Below are 25,888 nucleotides of genomic sequence, written 5' to 3' on the forward strand. Positions count from 1 at the left end.
CTTGGACACAGACAAAAGTGATTTCTTTATTTCTGGACACACTAAGACAAAACCAAGAAAACTCTGTATATTTCTCTGTTCTTTGATAATTACAAAAGGGTTTTACACATTTCTTATATATACTCCAATAGAACAATCTAGAGACTGAAAAGCAAAGCTTATCTTTAACCACCAGCTGTCCAAGGTGAGTCATGAGGATTGACAAGTTTGAATTTTGAATCCTGAGGACGCATCGTCGAGGTATCGTCTCGTCTTCACCGTACAAGGAGTTGTCTGCATTCTCACTTTTGTCTTGTTCTGCAAGTGTTAGCTGAACTTGATGCTGGTGGACTTGTTTCAGTTTGGGCTTCTTTAAGGCCCACTGAAGGTATGTTGCTCACAGTGTCATGATGGCATATGACCTTTAAGTAAAGATGTTCTATCTCAAACAAAGTCTCATAAGCAAACTAGCAAATCCAATACTGAAAAATCTAAAATCCACTCAAACCATAAGTCAAGCAACAACAACAACAAGAAGCAAGCAAACAGCAACAAGAACAATAATAGTCTTGATGAAGACACTAAACTGAAAATAGGAAACACATAACTAGCGATTATAATAATAGTCTCAAGCCATTTCACCAAACATGGGGTTTATTATTACTTAATCTGCCTCGGCGTAAGCAGTTTCGAGATGAGCTTGTTCGGCTTCTCTAACTTCTTTCTCAGTCTTCCTTCCTTTCTTGGACTTGTAGTAAACACTCATGAACGTTCCAACAGCTCTGTACTTCTTGCGGCACTCCTCATACAATTCACCATTGAACATTCTCCAGAAGCTCTTCTCGTCGAGCTCAGACACTGCATACTGAGGCTGGAATCCATGGTTCTCGATCAGCCATTTCTCCATCTTACGCACGGCTTCTGATCCATCAAACTGTTCACCTCTTAGAACAGCGCCAGGTGCGTAGTAGACTCCAACGTCAGTGAACATCTGAGCATCTTCTGTGTCTCCTTGTCTGTTTTCATACTCAAACCCTGGTTCTGGGTAGATCTGACCTTTGATTGGCTGCTTGAAGAGTTTGTGTGGGCAAAGCCAAATTGGATACACCTGAAAGAAGCCAAACAAGTCATGAGTTCGTTAACTAGAAGATGATCAAACATGATATAGAGCTTTTAGTTTTACCTCCATTTCGCGGTGAACCCATTCAAGAGCATCGCCAACCTTGTAAAGAGGAACAAGCATGTCTTGAATAACATGCATATCATGGTAATAGTTTCTGATAGCTTCACCTTGAGTGGCCTTAAGAAGAGAGACCTTTGGAGGCATCAACCAACCAAAGAGGAACCTAAACCAGAACTGATCACCAAAAGGAAGAATAAGTTTCCCTTCCCAGTACAAGCACCTTGTGTGCCTGTGGTAGTATTCCCTAGTTGGGATGTACTCAACGAACTGTCCCTTTTTCAGAGCGGTCTGCGCATGTTGGTAGAACCACGGCTTGAACCACCATCCCACGTTGTTGATTTTGTTACCTTTCTTCTTGGCCTCTTCTTTAGATGCGTATGTTCCAACCATCATCACTCCTTCCGTTGGGTTGTAAACCATGCCTTCAACGAAATCAGGGATTTTGGACTTGTCACCATCTTTTGGTGCGAAAGAATCGATGTAACCTTGAGCTAAGGCTTGAAGGTCTCCCTTGACTGGTATGTAGGTGAGTCTCATGTACTCCTTGATTGGAATAAGCCTGATCTCAGCAGCTACAAGGAGTCCGAGCGTTCCTTGCGACCAAGGGATTGCATAGAAAAGATCGGAATACTCATTATCCCTTGTGGCACGGACAAGTTCCCCATTAGCTAGAACGATCTCGTAAGCCTCAACGGTATCAGCAAACAAACCATAGATGTGAGAGCTTCCTTCAATACCATATCCATTGATGAGTCCACCAACCGTGAGGTCGTCAAGCTCAGCAACAACGGCAAGAGCTAGGTTCATTGGGACGGTGACACGAGAGATCTGTCCCATGTTGACAAGAGGCTCAACTCTAGCAGTCATCTTCTCCTTGTTGATCTCAAGAACGTTACGGAACTCTCCCAAGTCAACCTCGAAATGCCTGGCTCTCTTGTAGTCAACGTTCCTCATCCCCACGGCGATCCACGGCTTACGTGCAGTGCAGACAAGCCCGTCCTTGGCCGCATCCCTATCCTTAAGCCTTTTGATGACTTTCTTGACATTCTCGTCATGTTCCTTTTGGCGTTTCTCAAATGACTTGGACTCCGACCACAAGTCCCCGAGGTAGATGAGGAAGTAGAGTGTGGCTGAGAATGGAAGGACGATGAAGATGACAATGATCCATCTGAACTTGACAAAGTAATCAACCCATGTCTTCTTCCTCTTCGGCCTTACAAGTGGTGTCTGAAGATCCGACATGTTGCCGACACTCTCAGATTCCTCTCCTTACTTCATCAAAACAAAAAACAAACAAAATGCAGTAAGTAAACAAACTTTGAGAACTTTTCAATCTATCATTGTACAACTCAATAAGTCTCAAGAATGTCAAAAAAAATATCGATAAAAACTATGCTCAAAGTCAACTAAACTTGAGAATTCCAGATCCATCACTTTACAAAAAATCGAGGTGGCTCAAGAAATGGGCACAAATCCACCAGAATGTCAAAAATACACTATAGGTGTGAGTTCCTTGAATCCATAAACATTTATATACATGTGCGTGTGCGTGTATGCAATTAACTTGAGAGCACTATAGTGTTGCGTCCATGAGGGGAAACAGTGAGCTAGTAAACAGAGAGACAAAGAGACATGAAGTTATGCTTAAGACCAAAGTGGTACACTTGTTGAAAGGACAAGGAAACATAAAAAGTACTGGATTTTGGTTCTAATCTTTAGATCTACATATCTGGTCTTCCTACAAAGCCATCATACACAGTATGTCTCCAAAAAAAAAAAAAAAAAGTTGCAGAGCAAACTTTGAAACTTTGCTTGAAATTCAAAGACTGAGATGGGTTAAAAACTCAAAACCCCACATAGTTCACTGGTAGTAACTGTGTAGCAACTATGGACTAAGCAGTTGGAGAGATCTAACGGACAAAAAGATGAATCAGAGCGACTGTTAGAGAGACAGATAGAGGAAGAGAGAGAGTACCTGAAGAATCCAAAGGATGGAGAGAGAGAGGATGAGATGGGGGAAGTGTCTGAAGAGTGAGTGAGTGAGAGAGAGAGAGAGGATTCTCTTATAATAAACGTGTTTCAAGCCAGCCTTGCTTAATTTGCATTTATCGCACAAAACAAGGTGATTACCATTATTATTATTTCTTTCACTATCAATTATAAAATATACTATTAATTTGATAATTTTGAATTTTTTTTATAAAAATATGTTAAAATCATAATAATGTTTTTTTATTGGTTTTGTCTTTTTCTATGTTTTTTATAAAAAAAAAGCTATAAATATTTGTTGATTTAGCAATTAAAACTCAAGTCTTTGTTGTAATGTTATCACATGTGTTATGTATAATATATTTAGTTATGTAGTCAGTTTTATAATATTTAATTAGAATATTTACTGCTAATAAGTAGGTAAAAGAGAATTAAAAGGCAAAAATCTAGCAGTTTTAATTTATTTTAAATAGGAAAATTACCTTTGTTTAAGAAAATAATATTTCTTTTGGTATAAGTTACAATAAATTGAGAGGTATCCAAAGACTGCAGTGCAAGAAATATTTCAAATCAAGAAAACTTATACACTTATATGTGAAAATGTGTTTTTCTTTCTATATGCATTTTTAAGGGTAGATTGTATTGAATTTTGTTTTCTAAATGCTAGCTTTTTAGTGAAGAAGTCCTCTACTTGTTTTGTTAATAATGTACCTAAAGCATATGCCAAGGTTTCTAAACTAGCCTATCCAATATTGTTTATTATCATACAACTTTTCATACAACTTTTCATACAACTTTTCATATCATAATAGCTTATATATGAATGAATACATCTCAAACATTTCTTTTCATACTTTCTACAGGTGACAGTGGTGGATATGTCATGATTGGATCAAAAAGCACTGCCTAAAAATAGTTTGGACATTTATCGGAAAACATTGGACAAATTATGTAAGATTCTTTGATGTTCAAATAAAAAGTTTGTTTTTAAGCAAAAAAAAATCCCGAAAAATATTCAAATTGTCTGATGCCTTTCTGTTATGTAGTTATAAAGCTAATCCCACTATTAAAATATATCAAAAAATCACATTTGTATTATATTTCACAAATAACTGTGGTTAATTATATTAAGGGTAATTAAAAAAGGTCGTTTTCCAAGGAATCTGCCACACAATAACAATGTCCATGTTTTTCATCAGAATTCAAAATATGAAAATTGTTGGTATCATTATCAGTACCAACATAATAATGGTAACGAAGAAGAAGAAGCTATCATGTTGTTTATTTGGTTAGAAGGCTCTAAATATCTAACACTATATAACCAATAATTTGCTCTTGCTAAAAAAAAAAAGTTCAATCAGTAAACAGAATAGTATCCACTTGAACTATAATTAAATCAATGACTTTTTTAAAAAAAATTGGTTACACTTTAAAGTACTCAATTGCTCAAAAAGTTTTTTTTTCTTGACACCAAAAAGTAATTGCTTATTTGAAAAATATATTTTAAGACAAATAATTTACAGGGATGATGGCCTGTTTGAGAAAGACATCCAGCTCTTGCAAAATCTCACAAACTATATTTTAATATATTTGAAAATCAGAAGAAACTATATTTTACATATGCCAACTATTCATACTCTCACATTTACAACTACCAATCATATTTCAATGGAAGTGTATAGAATCTTTTTCCATTTTCTTTTATTTGAGGAACTACTCTCACTCTTTTTAACTTGGACGTCAATTTTTTTTGTATACAACCCATACATATAGACAAATTTATAAAAACAGCAATTTTTGTTTTTATTTTATTTTTTGGTCAAACTATTGAAATTTGGTTAATCGAAAATTGGTATGGCATAAAGTGCGAGCCAATCAATTAATAGATACACCAATTTGTTTTTTTGTTATTATTTGTAAATCCAACACAAGACATTACTGTTTTGGTCCAAAGCAAATAAACGCATGCGTCATTTCAGCATCAACAAAAAACCGTTTTTGTCCATTTATTTTTCTCTGTACTGATTTTTCTTCGTAGCTCCATAATTTAGAAATAAGTGTGATTATAAAAAGAATATTAATAGTGATTTATGAAATATTGGAGTGCATAATTAATTAATGACTAAACACTTAATTATAATTCTATTGCAAATATGTATTATGTTAAAAAGTGGAGAAAGAAAAGGACAAAAGAGAACGGAGAAACCAAAGAAAGAGAGTTGAAGATTAACAAAACTAAACTAATCTAGAAACGAGGACTGTCCACCTCCACATGTGCCTGACGTGATCTCAACTCCTTCACGTGATTTCTCTCCCTCATTTTTTTCTAAAAAAGTATTATTTTTCTCACTTATTAATCCCTTTTTATCATTGTTTTCTGCACTTCCTTTTCATTACTAATTTTCCTGAAAAATCTCATTATTTAAAAGCACCAACGATCTCGTTTTTATTTTATAATTCTAGTTTACTTTTGTTAATGTTCTTTGATTTGCATAAGTTCTTCAGATGTAATCGTCCTCTTAACGTGCAATTAAGTAATGCATCTGGAACACGTTAAACTGTAGGTTGCATTCGTGTTTAACATTATATATATAACCCCATGATTTGAGCAATATCAACCAATTATTCCAAAAACATAATCTTTTGGTTTTCGTGATTTTTCTTCATTAGACGGATTTACATATTGTTATCGTACTCTGTAAAATTCTAACGGAAACATGTTACTTCAACATTGAAAAGACAATCTTCTCAACAAGAAAACGACCAGACAATGACATGGATACTTCTTGCGCCTTTAAACTACAAGCCAAGAAGTATGAATATTTCCAACCTGTGTAGTGTGTAGCAACAACGAAAATTGCTAAATTGATCCTAGAGAGAGGCGATGCAGACATTTCACGGTTTGTTAGATTATTGTAATCTGTAAATTGCTATACGCAAACACCAAAAATAATAAATTCATTCATATCATACTAGTATACTGAACTGTGTTCCCTACGTTGCGAGTTGTGAAAGGCTATATCTTCCCTTAACCAGACGGGCTCATAAAGATGAGTCGAGGGAAGAAAAGAGATTAGCTACTTTAAGGCCATGAAGAACTTTAAGATCTTCCTAACATGATCTAGCAAGACAAAGATTAAAAGCCAAGAAATCAGCAGATAGGAAACAAACAGAAGATGAAAATGTACCTTGTTTAGACTGCGCATGGACATCCCCCATTTTAACTTTTTGTTGCTCCTCCAAAAAAGCTTACCATGGCAGAGTATCACAGTTGCTGTATCCAACAACAGCAACAAAACTAGAAGAAGAACAAGAAAAAGCTAAGTGAAAAAAATCATTACTATTCCTACGTGTAAACTTCCACACTTTTCTCAAGCCTACAAGTTGGTGACTGCTAATCGCATGTGTCTTCGTGAAATGTGTAATGGAATCCTTGCAGAAAAATTAATCTTTATTTGAACAGAGAATAATTGTTCTCATGTACTATAACAAACCATTGGTATACACGTTGATTCACAGTTGTAAGAGATTGGGTGAAATGGACCCTAAAACTTTGTCTCGCCAATAAGCGCCCCTCTTCTACATGCATGCAACAGCATTAGAATGTAAACACAAAACTGTGACCTCGTTATAAGCCATCTCTAAGGCCGGGAAGAGAAAATTAACCAACCTGCCATTAGATAAGTGGCTTTGGTCAGTCAATCAACAATAGGACACTAATAAATGCAAACTGCAGAACAAGACTATGACACATTAAATAGAAGACCCGCCATACCATTGCGCAAATTGCACAATCTTTAAAAAACACCACAATGGTTTTTACGTTTCTACTGTAAACAGTAATGCCAGGTTCTCAGTATCGTCTCAATTACAGAAACTTTGGTTCATCATTTTCAACTTAGTGCGCATAATTTATCTAAATGACAACTCCTTTTCGAGTATATATAAAGCTAAAACAGAAATTACGCCCAGTAAAAATCGACACAGTGATTCCAGAAACGATTGCAAGGTTGGTTCTCAACTATACGCAGAGATTCCATATATACTACATGAATTCGACTGATATAGGCAGAACTCACAAAGTTCTCATTTCTAGGTTCACAGACTTACTTTGGCAAAATAAATCGCTAATGATCCATACAACAACATGTTACGGGTTGAAGAAACTTGAGCCGCCCATATTGATAGCAACGAGCACCAGTACAGAAGTGATTACACTGAACCACAACAATGCTAATCCTGAAATTAGAAAGCTTAAAACTTTTAGAACAAGCAACCATAGAAACAAAATCATCATAAGACAGAGCCTCAATATACCTCCATCACCAATAGAACTATCGGCATTCACATTTTTCACTTCTAAATCTGATATGTCCCCACTGGCAGGATCTTTCGGTCGAGATTTTGAGTCCGCCCCAGCCTTTGAAGGAGGAACTGGTGTCACGCTTGATTCACCATCATCAAGTTTATTGTTCCCAGCTTCTGATGAAACTATGCCTTGAAATTCCTCACTCACAATCAATGCAGACAGCACGTTCATAAATGACTCTTGATTAATATCATCAGAAGGGATCTTGTCATTCTGCACGAATGACCTAGGTTCTTCCGAGTCAGACATTTCATCATCAGAAGCCTCTGCATAAGTGGCTTTTGCGTTGCGTTTATCATCTTCTTCATCCTCCACGTATGCTTTGTATGTAAGCCGGAGTAGTATTTCTCCAGCAGATCCCTTTCCCAACAAACTCCAACCACCTCGCAAACTAACAATTTTGTCTGTAGGAACAGTATCTGGCAGTGATTCAAGGTCAACCTGGATGTATAATAAAGTAATAAGGTTATGTAGACAGCAAATTTGGTATTAATCATTTCCTGGTAATTTATGTAGAGTCGCAGATTAATAGGTAAGCAATAGTGACAATGTTATCAGAGCAGAGGCTGACTACTCAAACTACAGCATCAATAAACAATTATATGTGTTGTCAGGTTTTTGTGCAGAAAACATGTGAATTGGTTGAATAGAAGCCGGGATTAGAGTTGTGCCAAGAAAGCTAAGTATAAAGGTGACCTTTCTATACTGACAAGAAGATCAATAACCGATAGGATGCGTAACCTGAACAATTAAGTGCAAACTTTTCAAAAGAGGTGTGACATACTCGCATAATACCAGGTACTACTAATACAGCAAAGGCATTGTCTACTAATACAGCAAGCTGCTATCTTAGTAGAAACATTGTGCACAGAATAACAGGATGAAATTGGTTCTTGTATTATGGATAACAAACATGAAAAAGCTAGCCATTGAAGTAGACGATCATCATCTTAATAGAAGAAAAAAAAGAAATGTGATTTACCTCTCCGCTACCAATAGCCATATCGGCAAATCCAAGACAGTCGTTGACTTCAATTTGTAACACTTGCTCTCTAGGATTTGAAACAAGGAATTGGAAGTCCTGATCATATTTATGATAGATAAATTTTCCATAAAAAAATTAGCAACTTAACAAATACTGATTCACCACCAGATTATGAGTAAGCCAATAAGATATAGTAGGCAGTTCAACCTGATTCCAGATTGGCTGACCAGGAGCCCCAAACACTGTAGTTTGACTGTTCTTTTTACTGCGGATAACTTGATCACCTATTCGTAAAATAACATATGGATCTGTTCTACCTGTTACAAATTATCAAACAAAATGTGCTGAGTGAAGGAACATGTAAAGTGATGAAGATTTGATTAAATCTGCTACAGCATTAGTATATCTGGTTTTTAATGTTCAACGAATTCAAATGAACTTAGGGGTATAGACAATACAACAACACAGACTGCTAGAGAACAATGCACTGAAGAAGAAAAAAGTTGTGAAGTGAGTATAACTCACCAGAGAACATGTATGGAAGTTTCTGGGCATTTACAAGAGTAACAGACAGTTCCCCAATAAAATCCTTGTTCCCTTCCTGCATTTCTCCCCCCGATTTTAAGTCTTCTGAAACAGGCCCAACAGCTTTTCCTTTCTGGAAATCCAAGACAATTTTCTTCGGCCGGACAAATAATCGAGGCAAATCTTCTGTCAGCAGTTTGGTCAAGAACCTGAGCGAGATGAAGCAAAGTAAGGAAGAAAGAAACTGATAAATCCAAAAATCGAGGAGGATTAACAATCAACAGATGGCATATGCTAAAATGAATACCAGCATCTGATCAAAATCATGCAGTATACTTAATGTAATGCTCCCAAATATCAGAAAAGAAAAGAAAACAAACATATAGCTTAAAGAAGTTACAAAACTCCTCTCTAAAACTTTAAACCTCATCTGAACAGGAAACAACTAATCAAAGAGGTTAAACCAATCCAGTATTGAACCATTGATTGAAAAAAAAAAAGTAAGGACCGGCAAGACTTACATTGATAAAAGAGGAATTCCTGATGTCATCATCCAAAGCATTCATGCAAAAAAAAGACGAAAATGATATGAGCAAGTGATAATGTACATCATCGTAAAACTAGAGGAGATGTCCTTCCACATTATTCTGGGATAGTTAATAGTATAACCCTTCCACATTATATATGGTCAACAACTTAACAATCACCAAATAAATGATCGTGTATTATGATTAACTCATACCCATTACATTAAACAATCGGAATGGTGCAAGCTCAAATTTTATCTTTGGAAGTGATACAAAAGCCCATGATGCTGCTCCAACCCAAGGCGCAGAGGGAATCAATCTTAATTTAACCCATAGCTCACCGTCAATGTCAAAATCCCGAATGCCGACTGGCACGACTACTGGAATAATACCAAATTTTAAAGAGAGCTTTAACAACATCCGAGCACCGCCAGTATACCGAAGACCAATCTGGTACCTATAAGAAGAAAAATGAGAGCATAAGCAACCTTCAACTGAGCCGTGAACAGTTTGGAGCATCCAAGCTCCAAACAAACCAACAGAGAGAAAATTTCCAAGATGGTTGGCCCACAATAACAACTGAAACCAAGTAAGAACAATCCCACCAGTTGATCCACCAACACAATGGGATTGTTACCTAACATATGAGAGAGCAATTATCATAGGCAGTAGCAAAAAGGTACAACACTTACTGCAAGTCATTGACACGGCGAGATGTCCTCCTCTCAACATTTCTAACAGACAAAGGCTCATCCCCAAGAGAGAACTGCTTAATTTCAACTCTCTGCACATAATCTGGCTTCTTCAAGTCATCAATAACTGGTTGCAACAATCCAACAAGCCAATTCTCAATCCCACCTCTATAAACTTTCCAAAGCTTCACCACCACCATGTTAACCCACTCCACAGACTCTTTCCTTTGCAAATCTTTCTCAAGGGACAGAGAGAAGCTAGTGGGAACCTGTGGCCATTGCCCAACTCCTCTTTCCCCTACGTCATTGCTCATCTGTCTCCGCCTCTTTCTCCACGCCCATAGCTTGTCACAAAGAACACCAACAAAGAAGAAGAACGCGAACAGACCAATCGCATCACGACTAATCGGTGGCGATGGGAGTGGATGGATTGTACCTAGCTGAGTCCTGAGCTTATCCACAATCGGGTCTTCTCTAAAGCTAGTGAAATTGGTTCTGTCACCCTGAATTACAGACTCCTGCGATGATTCTTCTTCATCCTCGAATTCATTGGAAAAACGAGTGACCACAAGACTCCTTGAAGCTCTTCTCGCTGAATCCGCTAACCCTATGTTCTTCGCATCGCTACTGCGAATTCCGCTGGTAACAAACCTCAAATTCGAATTAGAATTCGCGGCGTGAACTCTGAACTTCCGACGGAGGACCCGTCTCTTCGCGAATCCGTCGCAGAAAACAATCAAGCCGCCGTGCTCAGTACTAGAGCACGGACAGAACATACGACTACGAGACACATAAGCGTGGGACAAATCGAAACGAGGACAAGAAGAAGATTGTAGAATCATTTATCAATCGGTTATTCATTCACCGGAAACTCCACGCAGGTGAACCTAATTGACGCATCTCTCCTCCGACGATAACACAGCCAGAAGAACGCACATAAACAAACACAATAACGAATGTCTCAAAGCAACGTCAACACTGAACACAGCAACACGGTAGCAGCGAAACTTGTAGAAACCCTTAGGGTTTCGGATAAGAAAATTCAAATCGATAAAAAAAAAAAGACAAAGGGAGGGAGGGATTGCAGAAGATTAGAGAATGCAGTGATGATCGGTGGAGAGTCTATCGTGTATCCGTGCCCCTTTGTTTTTTTGTACCTATGCGAATGCGACCCAGAAGAAGAATATGCGACTATATATAATAAAAGCCCTCTCTCTCTCTCAATGCTTGCTTTTTTTTTTTTTGTGGAACGCGTTATACGCGCGTTATTAAAAATAAATTGTATTTCGTATAGGCTAGTCATTCTTAATTTGGTCTATCATCAGTTCAATACGTTAGAAAATCTTGGGTATCGTATTGGTGGTATCTTGAGAGGTCGGCGACCTAACTAACTATTTCGTAATACTTTGCTTTTTGGACTCTTCCACATTTGGGTCGGAGTCGGCACCTCAGCCACACTTTTAACGTTCCATATACATAATAAGAACGAAAATGGCTTTAACATCAGTCAGCTAATGGCCCATATTGCTCCGACCGTCCCGACCATAGCGGGTGGTAGGTGTGAATACATGTTCTCACTTCTCAGTCAGATATATATGATTGAAAGATACGGTTTAATAAATAAAACTAAAAGGGTTGATGTTGAAATCGAATGGGCTACTAATTGTTTGAAAAAAAAATGATTCAGTTTCTTTTATATTTTCTTTCAGAAGAAGAAAAAATATTGTTGATTCGCATAAGAAAATTAATCCGTTTTATGATTCGATCGTCTATATTCCTTAACTACATAGTTCATATCAAAATTTGATATACAAGAAGTTCTTGTCAAGAACCATCGTTGTTGACTAATTTGTGCTTGTATAACGGTTGATTTACCTATCTTAAAGAGGTTGGGTAAACATAGTTTACAAAAAAATATCTTTCAAGTAATACTAATTGCCTACTGTGATTGCTTTACAGGTTACAACGATAGACATATGGGTATATGGATGGCGTTCCATTTCACGCATTCCGAAATTAATTTGAGCTACGGATCTCTTAGTTGTAAAAAGAACCATGTTTATCAAGTGTTGTTTTCTTTTGTCATTGCAATTATCATGCTCAGTCAACTTTCGATCTTTCTCAAGTTTGAATAGGCTTTTTCTATACACGTTTTGAATTTAAAAAAAAAAAAAAACATGAACAACGTGCGCAGTCATATAACATAAGACGTACAAGGAAACACTCATAGGGGTGGGCAAAATTACAGATTAATAAATATGGGCTAATTCATAAATTGATCTTAAAATATAAGGTCTATTCCAGTAAAAAATACTCTCTCTGTATCACAATATATAGTTTTAAAAAAAATTTAATAGATGATTTTCTGTATATTTTTATCATTTAATACTAGAAAATTATAAATTTCAAAAATCAGAATTTAAAATTTTGATAAATACTATTGATTAATAATTATGAAAATATGTTATTATAAATAATAATGCATTTATTACTAAACATTAAATATTTCTTAATTTATCTGTGAAAGTCTCGAAAAATCATCATACTTCTTTTTTTTTTTTTTTCCTGGGACGTAAAATCTCAGCCGTCCATCGTTTAAGTCATCCTACGATCTATCTATACCGTCGGCTGAAGTACGTCCTCTCCTGAATCGGGGAACATCGACTTCTGTGATTCCTCCACTCTCCTAAACCCTAGCTTCTTTGTTCCGCGTCGACGAAGCCGCCGGCAATTTTCTTGTCGCCGACTGTTACTTGATACCGCTACATATCTACTCCGATGCAAGGGGATAATTCAACGGAGCCGCCGTATACGACGGCGGCATCTACTGCACAGGGTATCTCCGTCCATCCTCCTTCAAGTGGTCCAGTCTTGGCCAATGCTTCGAGCGTTTCTCCAGGCATTCAGTCGGAGCTGAAGGAGCAACCCTCTATGTCTGTATGTTGTTCAATGCTCGATTCTGATTGTTTACATTATCTTGTTCATCTCCTATGCTGTTAAACTCCTAGAGAGGCTTTATCTTGGTTCTAGTTCTTGTTTTTGATGTGGTTTTGTGAACAACCTTATACAAGAATGTGTGGTATACTGAATTACAGAAGTGTCCTTTATGATTAGATGAATTCATGTCTTTCTTAGTTAGGGTATATACGCCAGCACCAGCTATGAAAATCTTTCTCGCTTATTGAGTATCGAAGTTTTGGGTCATTCTGATTAAATTCACTAATAGACTTTGTCATGGCTTAACCTTGTTTGGTATATGCTTTGAACTCATGCTGATTTATTTGTATTCAGGTCGTTTCCATTTAGTCTCTAAACTAGTTCCAAAATGTTTTTTTTTTTTGCTGTTGTGCAGATTGCTAATACAGGTTTTGTCTCTCAGTCAGTTCCGTCTTCTGTTACTGCACAATGGAGTTCCAATGCAGCTGCCTCCTCAAATGTTAATCCCCTAAATCAAGCTTCGCCCATGCTACAAAATCTGCCTTTTGGTCGACCAGGAATACTCGCCCCTCCTGGACTAATGATATCTCCGCCTGCTTTTCTTGGTTCCAACCCTTTTTCTACAACTCCAAGACCAGGGATGTCTGGAGGTCCTCCGCAAATCTCTCCTTTTAATCATCCGCACATGTATCCTCCATATCACTCACAGCCTACAATGCCTGGAGCGCCTCAAGGAGTGTGGTTGCAGCCCCCTCCTATGGGTGGTATTCCCAGGGCACCATTTCTTTCACATCCTACTCCCTTTCCTGGTTCATATCCGTTTCCAGTTCGTGGAATCTCTCCTAACCTACCATATTCTGGTTCTCAACCTCTTGGTGCCATTCCTATGGGAACTGTTGGCAACGTTCATGCATTACCAGGTCATCAACTTGACAAATCTCCCGGACAAAAGACAGAAGCACTCTCAGGAATCGGTATGCTCGAGGTTTCATGATAGATTACTGATCCATGTAAGAGCTGTTTGACCTTAATGGTTATTCTATTTAGTCTACATACCATTTATCAGGATCATCCTGTATTTTGCAGATGACAGAGCTGGGACTCAACCAGTAGGGAATCGGGTGGATGCCTGGACTGCACATAAATCAGAAACAGGAGTAGTTTACTATTATAATTCCGTTACAGGGCAATCGACCTACGAAAAGCCTCTTGGTTTTGGAGGGGAGGTGAGCATAGCTGATTACATAGCTTGTTCATTAGTATGTCTATTCCATACGCGTTTGATATCATAGCCGGGCTATTTCCCTTCACGACATGTCACTTAGGAGAGTTCGTGTCTAAATAGGTATTTGCATTTGTGGTATTTGTGTCAAAGTTTTAAAATGTCGGACTTTGATTTAGATTACTTTGAAAGTCATAGATGCCATATGTTCATTAGCTGCTGAAAATTCTCTATTTTCTGTGACTTATATTTGGTATCCAAATTTGTTTTACATATACTACAGCAGTTGTGAAGTTGCTTAAGATTGTTGAGTTACGTTATTGCAGTGACCTTGTTGTAAGAGCATCTGATTTGTTTCACAATCCACCTTAAGTTATTCACAGGCCGTATGCATCGTTCGCTTGCCATTTGATGCTACCGCAAAAACTGATGAGGGATATTTGTCTGAGTTTACCTTGATAATGCATGCACTTTATCTTCAGAGTTCTTAAGCAATTTGTAATCTATACTTTTTTCTTAACTTTTGCAGCCTGATAAAGTGCCGGTGCAGCCAATTCCTGTTTCTATGTGAGTTCTCAGATTTAGACTTTCTCTGATAAATTTTGTTGTCATATTTTTAATGATAAATGTTAGCTTGGCTATGTGTGAGACATTGTATTGCTTTATTACTCGTGTATGAATCTTGTATACTAGGTCGCCAACTATCTTATTCCCATGAAATCAACAAATTGATGTTTTGTTAAGTAACATTCAGCCTGCTAAAGTATGTACATCTTATACATATCTCATCTGACTTGTACCGAATGTAGGGAGAATTTACCTGGGACGGATTGGGCTCTTGTGTCCACAAATGACGGCAAAAAGTATTACTACAACAAGAAAACAAAGGTTAGCAGCTGGCAAATTCCGGCAGAGGTGAAAGATTTGGGGAAGAAACCGGAGGAGAGGGCTATGGAGAGTTTAGCTTCTGTGCCTACTGCTGATTTAACTGAAAAGGGTTCTGATCAAGTAAGTTTGAGCGCACCTGCTATTATCAATGGAGGCCGAGATGCTGCATCTCTAAAAACTACAAATTTTGGTTCGTCTGCACTGGATTTAGTTAAAAAGAAACTACATGATTCGGGAGTGCCTGTCTCATCTACGACAACATCTGAAGCAAATGGTGGTAAAGCAATTGAGGTCACACCAAGTGGAGAAAGTGGAAACGGTTTGGGTAAGGTAAAAGATGCTCCAGAAGCTGGGGACCTTTCTGATTCTTCTTCAGATTCCGAAGATGAGGATAGTGGACCATCAAAGGAAGAGTGTTTCAAACAGTTTAAGGTACGGTGTAGCCTGGATCTGTGAATAGCGCTTGTGATAGTTTTATTTGTCTTTTTCGATGTAGGGTGTGGACCTGTGGTATATATATATTTTATCATGTTTTTCTTTCTGCTAGTTAAATTTAGCCATTTAGATGCATCTGATTAAAAGCATTCTAGAGAAGAAGAGAATATCTTGCATTGAAATTTTCCTCTGTAGATGGATGTTGTTGGTATATCAGAATGTCATACTGCTTTGCATGTTTCAAGCATTGAATTTTCGTATATGGATCTTGTTGAAATATTGGAATGTCATAATTCTTTGCATGTCTAATTATCATTGATAATGGTGCCAACTTTTAGTGGAAAACATGAAATTATCCAAATGGAAGTTTATTTTCTAATATCTGTTCCTTATTACTGTATCCTTGCAGGAAATGCTGAAAGAGAAAGGAATAGCACCGTTTTCTAAATGGGAGAAGGAATTGCCAAAAATTATCTTTGACCCTCGCTTTAAGGTGTGTCAAACCTAAAGATCGACACCATATTTTGATATATTTTCCTGTTTTTACATTTCACGTCTATGCTTCTTTCCTTGGATTCGCTTGCAACTTGTACATTTCCACTTAATTCTTTGCAATATTAGCTACGTAAAGCTTTGACGATTTAGAGCCATTATGCTTTATTGTTTATCCACCCCACCCAGAAATATTGTGATGCTGAGGAACTAGTGATGTGTTAATTTTTCAATTTTCTTATCATTTCGTTTTTCTTTCAAGCAATACCAAGTCATTCTGTTAGTAGACTTTTTTTAATTATGTATTTATATGGGGAGTTCATTTTTCTTTCAGGCAATACCAAGTCATTCTGTTAGAAGATCTTTGTTCGAGCAGTACGTAAAGACACGCGCTGAAGAAGAACGTAGGGAAAAGCGTGCTGCTCATAAGGCAGCTATTGAAGGTTTCAGGCAGTTGCTGGATGAAGCGTCTACGGTAAATCATTTTAATGAACTGAATTTATTTTTCCTTTGAGCTACCTGACGTCTTTAAACATTTTTATTGTTTGGTTTGGGATGTTCTCAATTTCTATATCTCTTGTGGGAATTTATTATCATCCTGATTTTTCCAGGACATTGATCAACACACTGATTATCGTGCTTTTAAAAAGAAATGGGGGAACGATCTCCGGTTCGAAGCACTTGAGCGGAAGGAACGGGAGGCTTTGCTGAAAGAAAGGTACCAATCTATAATCTTAAATCTTACATTCGATGTGTCTTTCCCTGTTGCTTTGTTTTTTTTGTTTTTTTCTGGTTTTAGAGAAGGATTTGTTCTCTAATGCTTATTATGTTCTCTTTGACTAGTTTGTTAGATGTGTGACCGGTTCATACAGAGTGCTCACAGATAATCCTGGGTTTGTGGTTAAACCAAAATAGTAGGCTTAGCTAGATGTTGATTGTGCAGGCAGCCATGCTTTATTTCCCTCACATTTTATTTAAAAGGCGACTTATAGTTTTTCATGTAATTTGTATCTGTATTCTATTTATCACAATTGTTGAGTTAGTAAACAACTTCACTGTTTCTTGAAAAACAATTAAATGTTTCTAACGAACATGTTTACTTTCTTAGTGTAATTGCATGTAACTGCAGTGGATCTTTTTTCGGAAAGTTTTTACCTGTACAATTGACATGCCCGTTATGGTTTTTTTGAGTGTCTTATAGTTATTTTCTGTCTTGGCTCTTGAATTTTCTCTGTTTATGTTGCAGAGTCCTTTCTTTGAAACGGACTGCTGAACAAAAGGCACAAGAAATTCGCTCAGCTGCTGCCTCTGATTTTAAGACAATGCTACGTGAAAGAGAAGTACCAATAAATTCACATTGGTCCAAGGTAGGTAGCAGATTTTTGTTTCTACCCTTTGCAAATAATAGAGACAGAGTCTCGAAATTTTCAGGAACTGATGCTGTTTGAGGAAATTATAATATTTAATTGTCAAAGTAACTAGTATTAATTTTTGTGTCTCATCTCTTCTATAATTCATCCTTTGATTGGCACCATTTTTAACTGGTTAGCATACTACTACAACCTATATGATATTTTTCTCTCCTCTTTTGTTAGGTGAAGGATAGTCTGAGAAATGAACCAAGATATAGATCCGTTGCGCACGAGGACAGAGAGGTTTTTTATAATGAATACATTGCTGAGCTAAAAGCTGCGAGAAGGGGAGATGATCATGAGATGAAAGCCAGAGACGAAGAGGTAATAACATTGGATACAAAGTTATTTGCAGATACAAAAAAATTGGATCTCTTTTGTTTCTGTTTCTGGAATACGACAGAATAATGATGATTTTCTGGCCATAAATGGGTGAAACTATATAGACACTTGTATAAACGTCTTTGTGATTCCTGAATTCAGGACAAACTGAGAGAACGGGAGCGTGAGTTGCGGAAACGCAAAGAAAGAGAAGTGCAAGAGGTGGAAAGAGTACGACAAAAAATTAGAAGGAAAGAGGCAAGCTCCTCTTATCAAGCTTTGTTAGTGGAGAAAATCAGAGACCCTGAGGTATTTCTACTTCTTTTACGTAGCCATCTACAGATAGTTTCTTAACTCTGTGGGAATTCTGATCGGTCAATCTTTCTTTGCTACCTTCTTCAACATCTGTAAGGCATCCTGGACGGATTCTAAGCCAAAACTTGAGAGGGATCCGCAAAAACGCGCCTCTAATCCAGATTTAGATCCTGCTGATAAAGAGAGGCTATTCCGTGATCACGTAAAGTCATTGTATGAGGTACATATACTACTACTCATCTGTAAACCTTACCGAATTAAACTTCCAGCATTTTGCTGCATCAAGATCAGAACAAAACTTAAGACATTTTTGTTCTTATCTCCTATTGTCTTCTCTCCTTTTGGGTATATATACTTTGGTTGCCTATTTCATCTAAACAACTTTTAATTGTGTTTCACAGCGATGTGTTCATGACTTCAAAGCTCTTCTAGTTGAAGCCTTGTCATCTGAAACTGCTTCTCAACGAACAGAAGACGGAAAGACTGTTCTTAATTCTTGGTCAACGGCTAAACAAGTGCTAAAACCCGATATCCGCTACAGCAAAATGCCGAGGGATGATAGGGAAGCCTTCTGGCGCCGATATGCTGAGGACTTCTCGAGGAAACAGAAACAAGAAAACTATCAAGAGGAGAAACATAGAGATTACAAGAGCTAAAAACCGTAGATCAATAGGCTTGATATATTGTGAAAATAGATTCTGTCATGTTAGTTCGTTTCCTGTCTAAGTTTTGTTTTGATTAACTGAAAAAATAATTTATGTTCGTTTGATGTTTTCTACTTACATTTTTCTGAACAGTATTGTATTTTTTAGTCAAAATATATGATTTGGTAAGATCTTAAGATTTTTTTTTGCTTTGTCCCAAACTCCCAATAATCTAAGGTTTCGAGATAGAAAAAAGTTATGAAGATCTAAACAGTTTTCTTTGAGAACTGTCGAGATTTACTAAATAGTTTTTTACAAAATTATTGAAATATCAAATCAAACTACTAATATTAGTTAGTCTAGGAAAAAATTATGATGCTTACAGATAAATCATTTTTACTACAATTCGGTCTATATAGTGAGACTTATATTTTCGTGCGAGCAAAAAACTAAGAATCTATATAGTACGTTTTGGTAAATTGTACAAAGTGGGCATGTTAGGATATGACAGTTTTCTGGTTTAATATCAATATTCATGAATAAATTTCATTTTCAAGAATATCAAATCTGGAGCTGGAGGGCATGTGACGTATATAGCCAAGAAAATATTTTCTCCCGTGATTTGATTTTCAATTGTTTTGTGTACAATGCATGATTTTGAAAGGCCAACTTGTTGATTTAATAGCTTCTTTCGATCGGCATTTTCCATATTTTTTTCCCGAGTGTATATATTATATAGAACCAGAAAATCCAAGTTGAAGTTTACAGTATATATTCGTTTTCTGTACTTTGTGATGTGATTTTGCAATGACCAAAGAAATTATAATGAAAACTGATCTTACTTTCTAGATCCACTGGGCAAAATCAATTCCCTCTCGAGTCTGATAGAGAGTAACCCATGGGTTACTCGATCCATTTTATTTGAATCCAAAAGGTCATAATTATATGCATCCTCAAAACTACAATATATTTTGCATGAAAAAAAGCTTATGAATATACACGAGACGTGCATGTGTGTGATGATATGATAAATATCAATCTATATCTAGAGAATAATATAAAAATTGACGAGTGAACTAGTGTTATTTAACAAAGCCTTGGAAAATTAGAACTAGAATGTGTATGTCCATGTCTCACCAATCTTGACACTACTTCACTCTTCTTTTCCTTACAAACTATTTCAGGACTATTCCACAGCTTCCTCTCCAAATTCATCATCCTTAGATCATCTTCAAACTTCTCCGACGATATATCAAATCCTTTCAAACGCACCAGTATTGGTTTCTCTTCTAAGTAGTTCCGCGAATTCCTGATCTTGTTTACTTTGCTCTTGTCTTCGCTTGAGAGTGTTGGAGTCTCGTCTGATAATTGTTGGGACTTGAGTGCTAGAACTGCAATATTTGGAGGGATCTTGGGATTTTTTGCAAGTTGTTTGCATGTCTCCAATGTTAGTTTCTTGTAGTTTAGACACCGACATATTTTTGTTCTATCTTCGGATGATAGTTTTAGATGAGACTGCAAAAAATCATAGTTAATGTTAGTTATTGCCTTCAAAATATTGATTGACTAAGCAAAGCGATTTATATACTACATGGTACTAAAAAAGCAAGCATATTGGTTTTTTTTTCTTTTCTTTCCGACATCACATTTGGCTTAGCTTGAAAATATTTCACGTGAAACTAATCTTGTTCTTAGTGTTTTTATAAACTAATTACTAATAATTAATTAGTCAAACAAAAGACAGAAGATAGCCAGATTCTGACATGAGTGTGCTGTAACACAGTAATTAAAGTACCTTATTGTTTTCTTTTCCTATTCATAAAACTTTAACGTTTTTTCTCAAACCATATTCGAAAATTGCAAACTCAAAATGAACTTAAGAATGGAAAACCAAATTTGTTTCTGTTTTTTTTTGTTCATTCGGGTTTACAATTGTCAATTTTAGAGGATAAAAAGAATAAAAATAGCTAGTAAACAAAAATGTAGACAAAAAGCTTTAACGAATAAACAGAAATCCAAATGTAAATGATTTGTGTTTGAAAGTTCCTATATAATTCCATTTTTAAGACAAATTATTAACGAGTTTGCCACCAAAGTCACCACTAGTACTTCCACGTGTATGGATGTAGTCTACGAAAGTATGTATATCCAATCTCAGATTTTCGAATCTTTAGATATCATCACAAACCAAAAAGAAAGACAAAAAGATAAGTTAAGCTCTTGAGAACTGTAAAAAGCCAAACTATATAGAAAGTTGTATGCTTCTTGTCATCTTATATTCCACTCTACTTACTTTGTCTTTTTGTCTCATTTTGTTCATAATCCTCTTTTCCCAAATTTCTCATGAACGTGCAATAATTATTATTTGGAAGAAAAAAAAAAAACCACAAAAAAAATTACTAAAAATGTATTGAGTAGAAAAAACTGACCTCAAGATAGATATCAATGGCTCTGTATAATCCATCAAACCAATCTCTAGCTGAATCTGGCAAACTCTCTGCAACTTCAAGAAACTTTGACACTTTAAGATTCTGGTCTGGAGATATCTCTCTCAAATACTTATCAATCAACTTCCCTACTATTCTTGTCATTCTCAAGTTCTCATCTTCTTCTGAGTTGCCAATTCTCACAAACACTTTGACTAATCTTATCACCAAATCCACATCGTAAAACCCTTTTTCTCTTTTTCCTCCTGCAGGTATCAGAAGATCATCAAGTGTTGCTTGATCCAGCATTTCTCCTATAACACTCTCTAAACCAATTCTTGATTCATTACTGATGTTAAATCCCGACAAAACCCGTAGAACCCAAAATATTTTCCTGCAGGAGAACGCGGTTTTCGCAGCAAAGACCACTCCTTGAACCGCTGTATCAGCTAAACCAGAATACTCATGCTTGTTGTTTGATTTGTTTTGGAGCTTTGTCTTGAGGTAGTGGAGGAGAAACCTTGTGAGGACCAAGCTGTTATTCTTCTTATTGTAAGCTCCGAGATTCTTTATCAGCTTTTCGATGATTCTTGGCCCGAGAATTGACATATCGTCGAACCACCACTCGTTACTTGTTTTGCAAGAAAACGATCTCGAAGTAGACCGTTTGTCTGAATCAGACCTAGTCTTTGCCGTATCCGGCGAATGAGAGGAGGCCGAGGCAGAGGAAGACGGAGAGGATGAGGCAAAGACCTGACTCATGTCTGAATTCTGAGCGATTTTGGCTAAAACCCCGAAAACAAGCTTATCGACAAGACCGTAAGAATCTGCGTGTAGGAACACTTGTTCGCAGCTCTTGAGACACAGAAGGACGTCGTTCCATGACCAGTAGAACACTCCTTCGAGAAACTTCTCTGTTTGAAGCAAGAGATTTGAGGAACAGAGCTTCTCAGTCATCTCAAGGAAGGAAGAAGAGCAATACAAGATGGAGACGTTCGAGACATCGATCGAGATCCCTCCACCATTACTGTAACAGAATCTTGAAACCAATTCGAACCCATCTGACCCACCAGGAAAATCTTCAACCTCGATGATGATTCTACTGTTCTTATGATTCTTCTTCTTCTTCTTGCTCTGTTTTATTATCTTCCTCAAGAACCCTGAGTACTCTGAAATCAAATCCTAATACAAGAAACAGAGAGACACAACATTTAGTTCAGATATATGAAACAGAGGAAGTTAGGTTTGATTTAGATTAGAGATGTGGTATGGTTTGTTACCTGATTAAGGAAGAACGTGAACTCGTGATTGAGATTGATTTGAAGATCACAGAGAAGAGACATTGTATTAACTTCTTTTACATTTGATGAAGATGAAACTTCTTGTGAGCTTTTTCTTCTTCTTCCTTTGTGTTTTCCTTTTGGATTGTAGAGAGAGAGAGAGAACAATAATAGTTATCACATGGAAACGGCTATTTATATATTTTTTTCGGCGTTCTTTATTTCAATAAATATACATTTTCGTTTTCTTTGCCTTTGTAACTCTCATATATAATTAAGTTCATGCAGAAAAATTTATACAAACATATATAGAACTAATATTGGTCTCGTGGACCAACATCTAACGGTAAGTAGAACATCTAAAATAGTGAAAATGTAAATAATTCAGTGCCGTTCCAGTTTGTAAATGTTTTATTTCTATAATTTGTTGGTTTTAATATGCTATTAGTTTTCGAACTGGCTATTATAACGTCTAAGATTTTTGTATTTCAGTATAGTTTTCGTTTCGATTCATGTTCAAAAGCCTAAGAGTCTAAGACAAAAGTACTTACTATATTTTTCATCAAAAGAAAACCTTATATATCTTTTTATAAGGTAATAAGCGTAGAACTGTAGAACGTAAGAAATGTTAATTATAAACCATGCATTGACCGCATATGTATAATGTATATATGTTTTGAAATCCATATATTTCTGTGTGGAGAGTAGCACAAAACGATACATATGACGAGGCATTGTCAGAGAATATAAAGGTTTTTTTTTTTGACAGAACATAAAGGGTTGTTAGAGTTTAGCACTTTAGCTATTTAATTATCAAATATAAAGTGTAGGTTGATTTCAATATTACTCCATCTGAAAAAAAGTTTATATGCAGACTATAAAATTGGAAGATTCATTGACAAAATATTGTTTGGAATCCAAAATTGTCACTGTTTTCGGTCCAACTGCACCGTATAATTAAACAATTATTAAGTTTTAAACGTTTAATTAATCAGAGATTAGTCCAAAAATGTAATACCAGAAAAGTGAAAACAAGGTGCTTGCGGTTGCGGCACACTTGGAAGTTGCAATGACCAAGTGCAAAATGATTGATTCCTTTATGCTCACTGATCAGTTTACAAATTTTTTTGTGGAAAAAAAGTCAGTAAATACTAACATTATTCGTAGATTAAAATGTAATATATGGGCATGACCGTTTTATTTGCATCAAAATCAAATAAGACTAATTAATTAACAGTAGACATTTTATATGTTCTGATATAATTCTACTGGTGTCTCAACTTCTATAGTAGTGAACTAGTATCAAATATATTCCAGCAGCACAGACAATGATGCTTCATGAACTCTCAGTTATGACTTGTCCATAGCTCAAAGACAATTATGCCACTCAAGTTGTATTATATAATATTCTGTAGTATATGTTGGTTTTATACACACGTATATATATGATGAGTGTGTCGCTTTTGTTTTTATGTGAATTATAAATATTCTCCTTTTCTTGGCCTTATACATATCATGAATTTGTATTACCAATTTCCAGTTTCAATGTAAAAGAATCAAGAGTTTGCTTCTCCTTTGATGTATTTGTGTTAGAATATAAAAAAATCACTTGCTTGCAAAGTTGGGAGTTTCACTTTCATTGCATGTGAATGGGTAGGGTTTTGACTATGACCCTTACGTCTGTGAATAAAGTCGACTAATTGCTTTTCATCATTATAATTGATAACGATATATACAAGATTTTAACCCGCAATACACCGTGTGAATATAATTTTTATTTTTATTTATACTAGAACTCAGACTCCTCCGCGATGTTGCGGGAAAGTATTTTAGAAAAAAATAAATAAAATTTAAAATATAAAATTATACATTATAAAATCATTTGAATATAACAGAATAGTTTGAATACATAAACATTAAACATAAACTGTTACTAAAAAAACACAACCATCAAAATGAAAGCTTATAACAAAAAAATATTATGTAGAATAGAATCAACTTTGCAAAAAACATTGTTTAAATTATAATAAATATATAAGATATTTTATGAAGAATTATGATAAAGACCTACAATTAAAAAATCATTATAACAAAGTGATCTTAATTAAGAATATTGAACTAATGGTTTTAATGAGTAAATATAATTTTCTATTAAATCATTATAATTAAAAATATATTTCATTTTGAGTGAAACTGTATCAACGAAAAATTAAAATTAAAATGCACAACTTTTAAAAACAAAATAAAATAAATGAAAATAGTTTTTAGAGAAATTTACGATAAATAGATGCAACTGTAAATTCTATATTAAGTTTATTAAATTTCTTTATTGCTATAATCATTTCTAAAATTTGATTTAGATTATAGAATAACGTTTAATATTAGATATTAATATCCAAATTATTTAGATTCAACATAAAACGGAAAATTTGTTTCAACAAAAAATGATTTGTTAGTTATTGATGAAAAGACAAATATATAAAATTTTCAAAAGACATGACTATTTAAATTGACACACCTATTAGAACGAAAAATTGTGATAAAAAATATGAATAAAATTTAGTGAAAAGACATAACTCTACAATGAACAGATACAACATAACTGTTTGAGTTTTAAGAAAAACAAATAAAAACAAATTTTTTACCAAAAAATACTACGAGAAATTGCAACTGTTGTTTGCATTTATTCGGATTGTTATTATAATGAACAATCACAACTTTTTGTAAAACACACACTTTAATTTTTTTACAGATTTTTTTTGGAAAATTATCCAAAAGGTACGATTGAAAAACATAACTTTTGGTGGCATTTATTCGGATTGCTGTTATATTCATTATTCCAAAAGTATTTTGTTAAATCAAGAATTAGAGTAAATTTTTGACTTTTAAAAGAATGAATGCTAGAAGGTAATTTAGAAAAATTTATAAACTCGTTGAGATTGAAATTTTAGTTGATTTTGTGTCATGGAAAAAAAATGAAAACAGTTCAAACTGACTAATATATATAGATTTCAAAAGATACGAATGTTCCAATAATCACAACTTTACAGTGAAAAGTTGTAACTTTTCATAAATAATTGTTTTAATGATGCATCACGACTTTTCGAAAAATATCCAAAAGGTATGATTGAAAAAACACAACTGTTAGTCACACTTTTTCGGATTATTATTATATATAGATTTTATGTTGTATTTATTTGTTAATATTGAATGTTTTGTAAATAAAGGAATAACTAAATTTTCTGACCGTCTGTATGGCTAAATATT

At 35.4% G+C, this 25,888-nt stretch overlaps 4 protein-coding genes and 1 long non-coding RNA gene across 9 annotated transcripts; 2 read left to right on the plus strand and 3 right to left on the minus strand.

Annotated features, from left to right (window-relative positions):
• Window positions 1-438: 438 nt before the first annotated feature.
• LOC104705718 (delta(24)-sterol reductase-like) lies at window positions 439-3,323 on the minus strand. The gene is made up of 3 exons (XM_087454761.1): window positions 3,138-3,323; window positions 1,163-2,434; window positions 439-1,087 (listed from the first exon to the last, which is right to left on the minus strand). Exons 2-3 carry the CDS (start codon window positions 2,402-2,404, stop codon window positions 644-646), a joined length of 1,686 nt encoding a protein of 561 aa, XP_087310887.1. The 5' UTR covers window positions 2,405-2,434; window positions 3,138-3,323; the 3' UTR covers window positions 439-643.
• Window positions 3,324-3,695: 372 nt separating this feature from the next.
• LOC147949681 (uncharacterized) lies at window positions 3,696-4,223 on the plus strand. Its single transcript, XR_015595368.1, has 2 exons — window positions 3,696-3,879; window positions 4,015-4,223. It is a non-coding gene; the product is annotated as an uncharacterized LOC147949681 (long non-coding RNA).
• Window positions 4,224-6,584: 2,361 nt separating this feature from the next.
• Window positions 6,585-11,694, minus strand: LOC104784728 (uncharacterized). The gene is made up of 9 exons (XM_010509797.3): window positions 10,250-11,694; window positions 9,773-10,014; window positions 9,552-9,570; window positions 9,031-9,239; window positions 8,713-8,822; window positions 8,503-8,601; window positions 7,469-7,961; window positions 7,262-7,390; window positions 6,585-6,821 (listed from the first exon to the last, which is right to left on the minus strand). The coding sequence occupies exons 1-8, from the start codon at window positions 11,089-11,091 to the stop codon at window positions 7,302-7,304; spliced, it is 2,103 nt and encodes a 700-aa protein (XP_010508099.2). The 5' UTR covers window positions 11,092-11,694; the 3' UTR covers window positions 6,585-6,821; window positions 7,262-7,301.
• A 1,075-nt stretch (window positions 11,695-12,769) lies between these two features.
• Window positions 12,770-19,116, plus strand: LOC104784737 (pre-mRNA-processing protein 40C). 4 transcript variants are annotated; one of them, XM_010509808.3, is made up of 13 exons: window positions 12,770-13,186; window positions 13,602-14,160; window positions 14,273-14,412; window positions 14,938-14,975; window positions 15,218-15,728; window positions 16,141-16,224; window positions 16,558-16,698; window positions 16,835-16,941; window positions 17,470-17,590; window positions 17,819-17,959; window positions 18,119-18,265; window positions 18,369-18,491; window positions 18,673-19,116. In XM_010509808.3, exons 1-13 carry the CDS (start codon window positions 13,028-13,030, stop codon window positions 18,925-18,927), a joined length of 2,526 nt encoding a protein of 841 aa, XP_010508110.1. In that variant the 5' UTR covers window positions 12,770-13,027; the 3' UTR covers window positions 18,928-19,116. The 4 variants fall into 4 exon arrangements, with proteins under 4 accessions (XP_010508110.1, XP_087310939.1, XP_087310943.1 ...); XM_087454813.1 differs by having other exon boundaries at window positions 12,852-13,186; window positions 13,602-14,196; XM_087454817.1 differs by having other exon boundaries at window positions 12,897-13,182; window positions 13,602-14,196.
• A 714-nt stretch (window positions 19,117-19,830) lies between these two features.
• LOC104784747 (BTB/POZ domain-containing protein At3g19850-like) lies at window positions 19,831-22,903 on the minus strand. 2 transcript variants are annotated; one of them, XM_010509818.3, is made up of 3 exons: window positions 22,622-22,903; window positions 21,345-22,523; window positions 19,831-20,430 (listed from the first exon to the last, which is right to left on the minus strand). In XM_010509818.3, exons 1-3 carry the CDS (start codon window positions 22,682-22,684, stop codon window positions 20,002-20,004), a joined length of 1,671 nt encoding a protein of 556 aa, XP_010508120.2. In that variant the 5' UTR covers window positions 22,685-22,903; the 3' UTR covers window positions 19,831-20,001. The 2 variants fall into 2 exon arrangements, with proteins under 2 accessions (XP_010508120.2, XP_087310952.1); XM_087454826.1 differs by lacking the exon at window positions 19,831-20,430 and adding an exon at window positions 20,799-21,083 and having other exon boundaries at window positions 22,622-22,857.
• Window positions 22,904-25,888: the final 2,985 nt, after the last annotated feature.

Source organism: Camelina sativa, chromosome 1, assembly GCF_030686135.1.
Source record: "Camelina sativa cultivar CO46 ecotype springtype chromosome 1, ASM3068613v1".
Taxonomy (NCBI): Eukaryota; Viridiplantae; Streptophyta; class Magnoliopsida; order Brassicales; family Brassicaceae; genus Camelina; species Camelina sativa.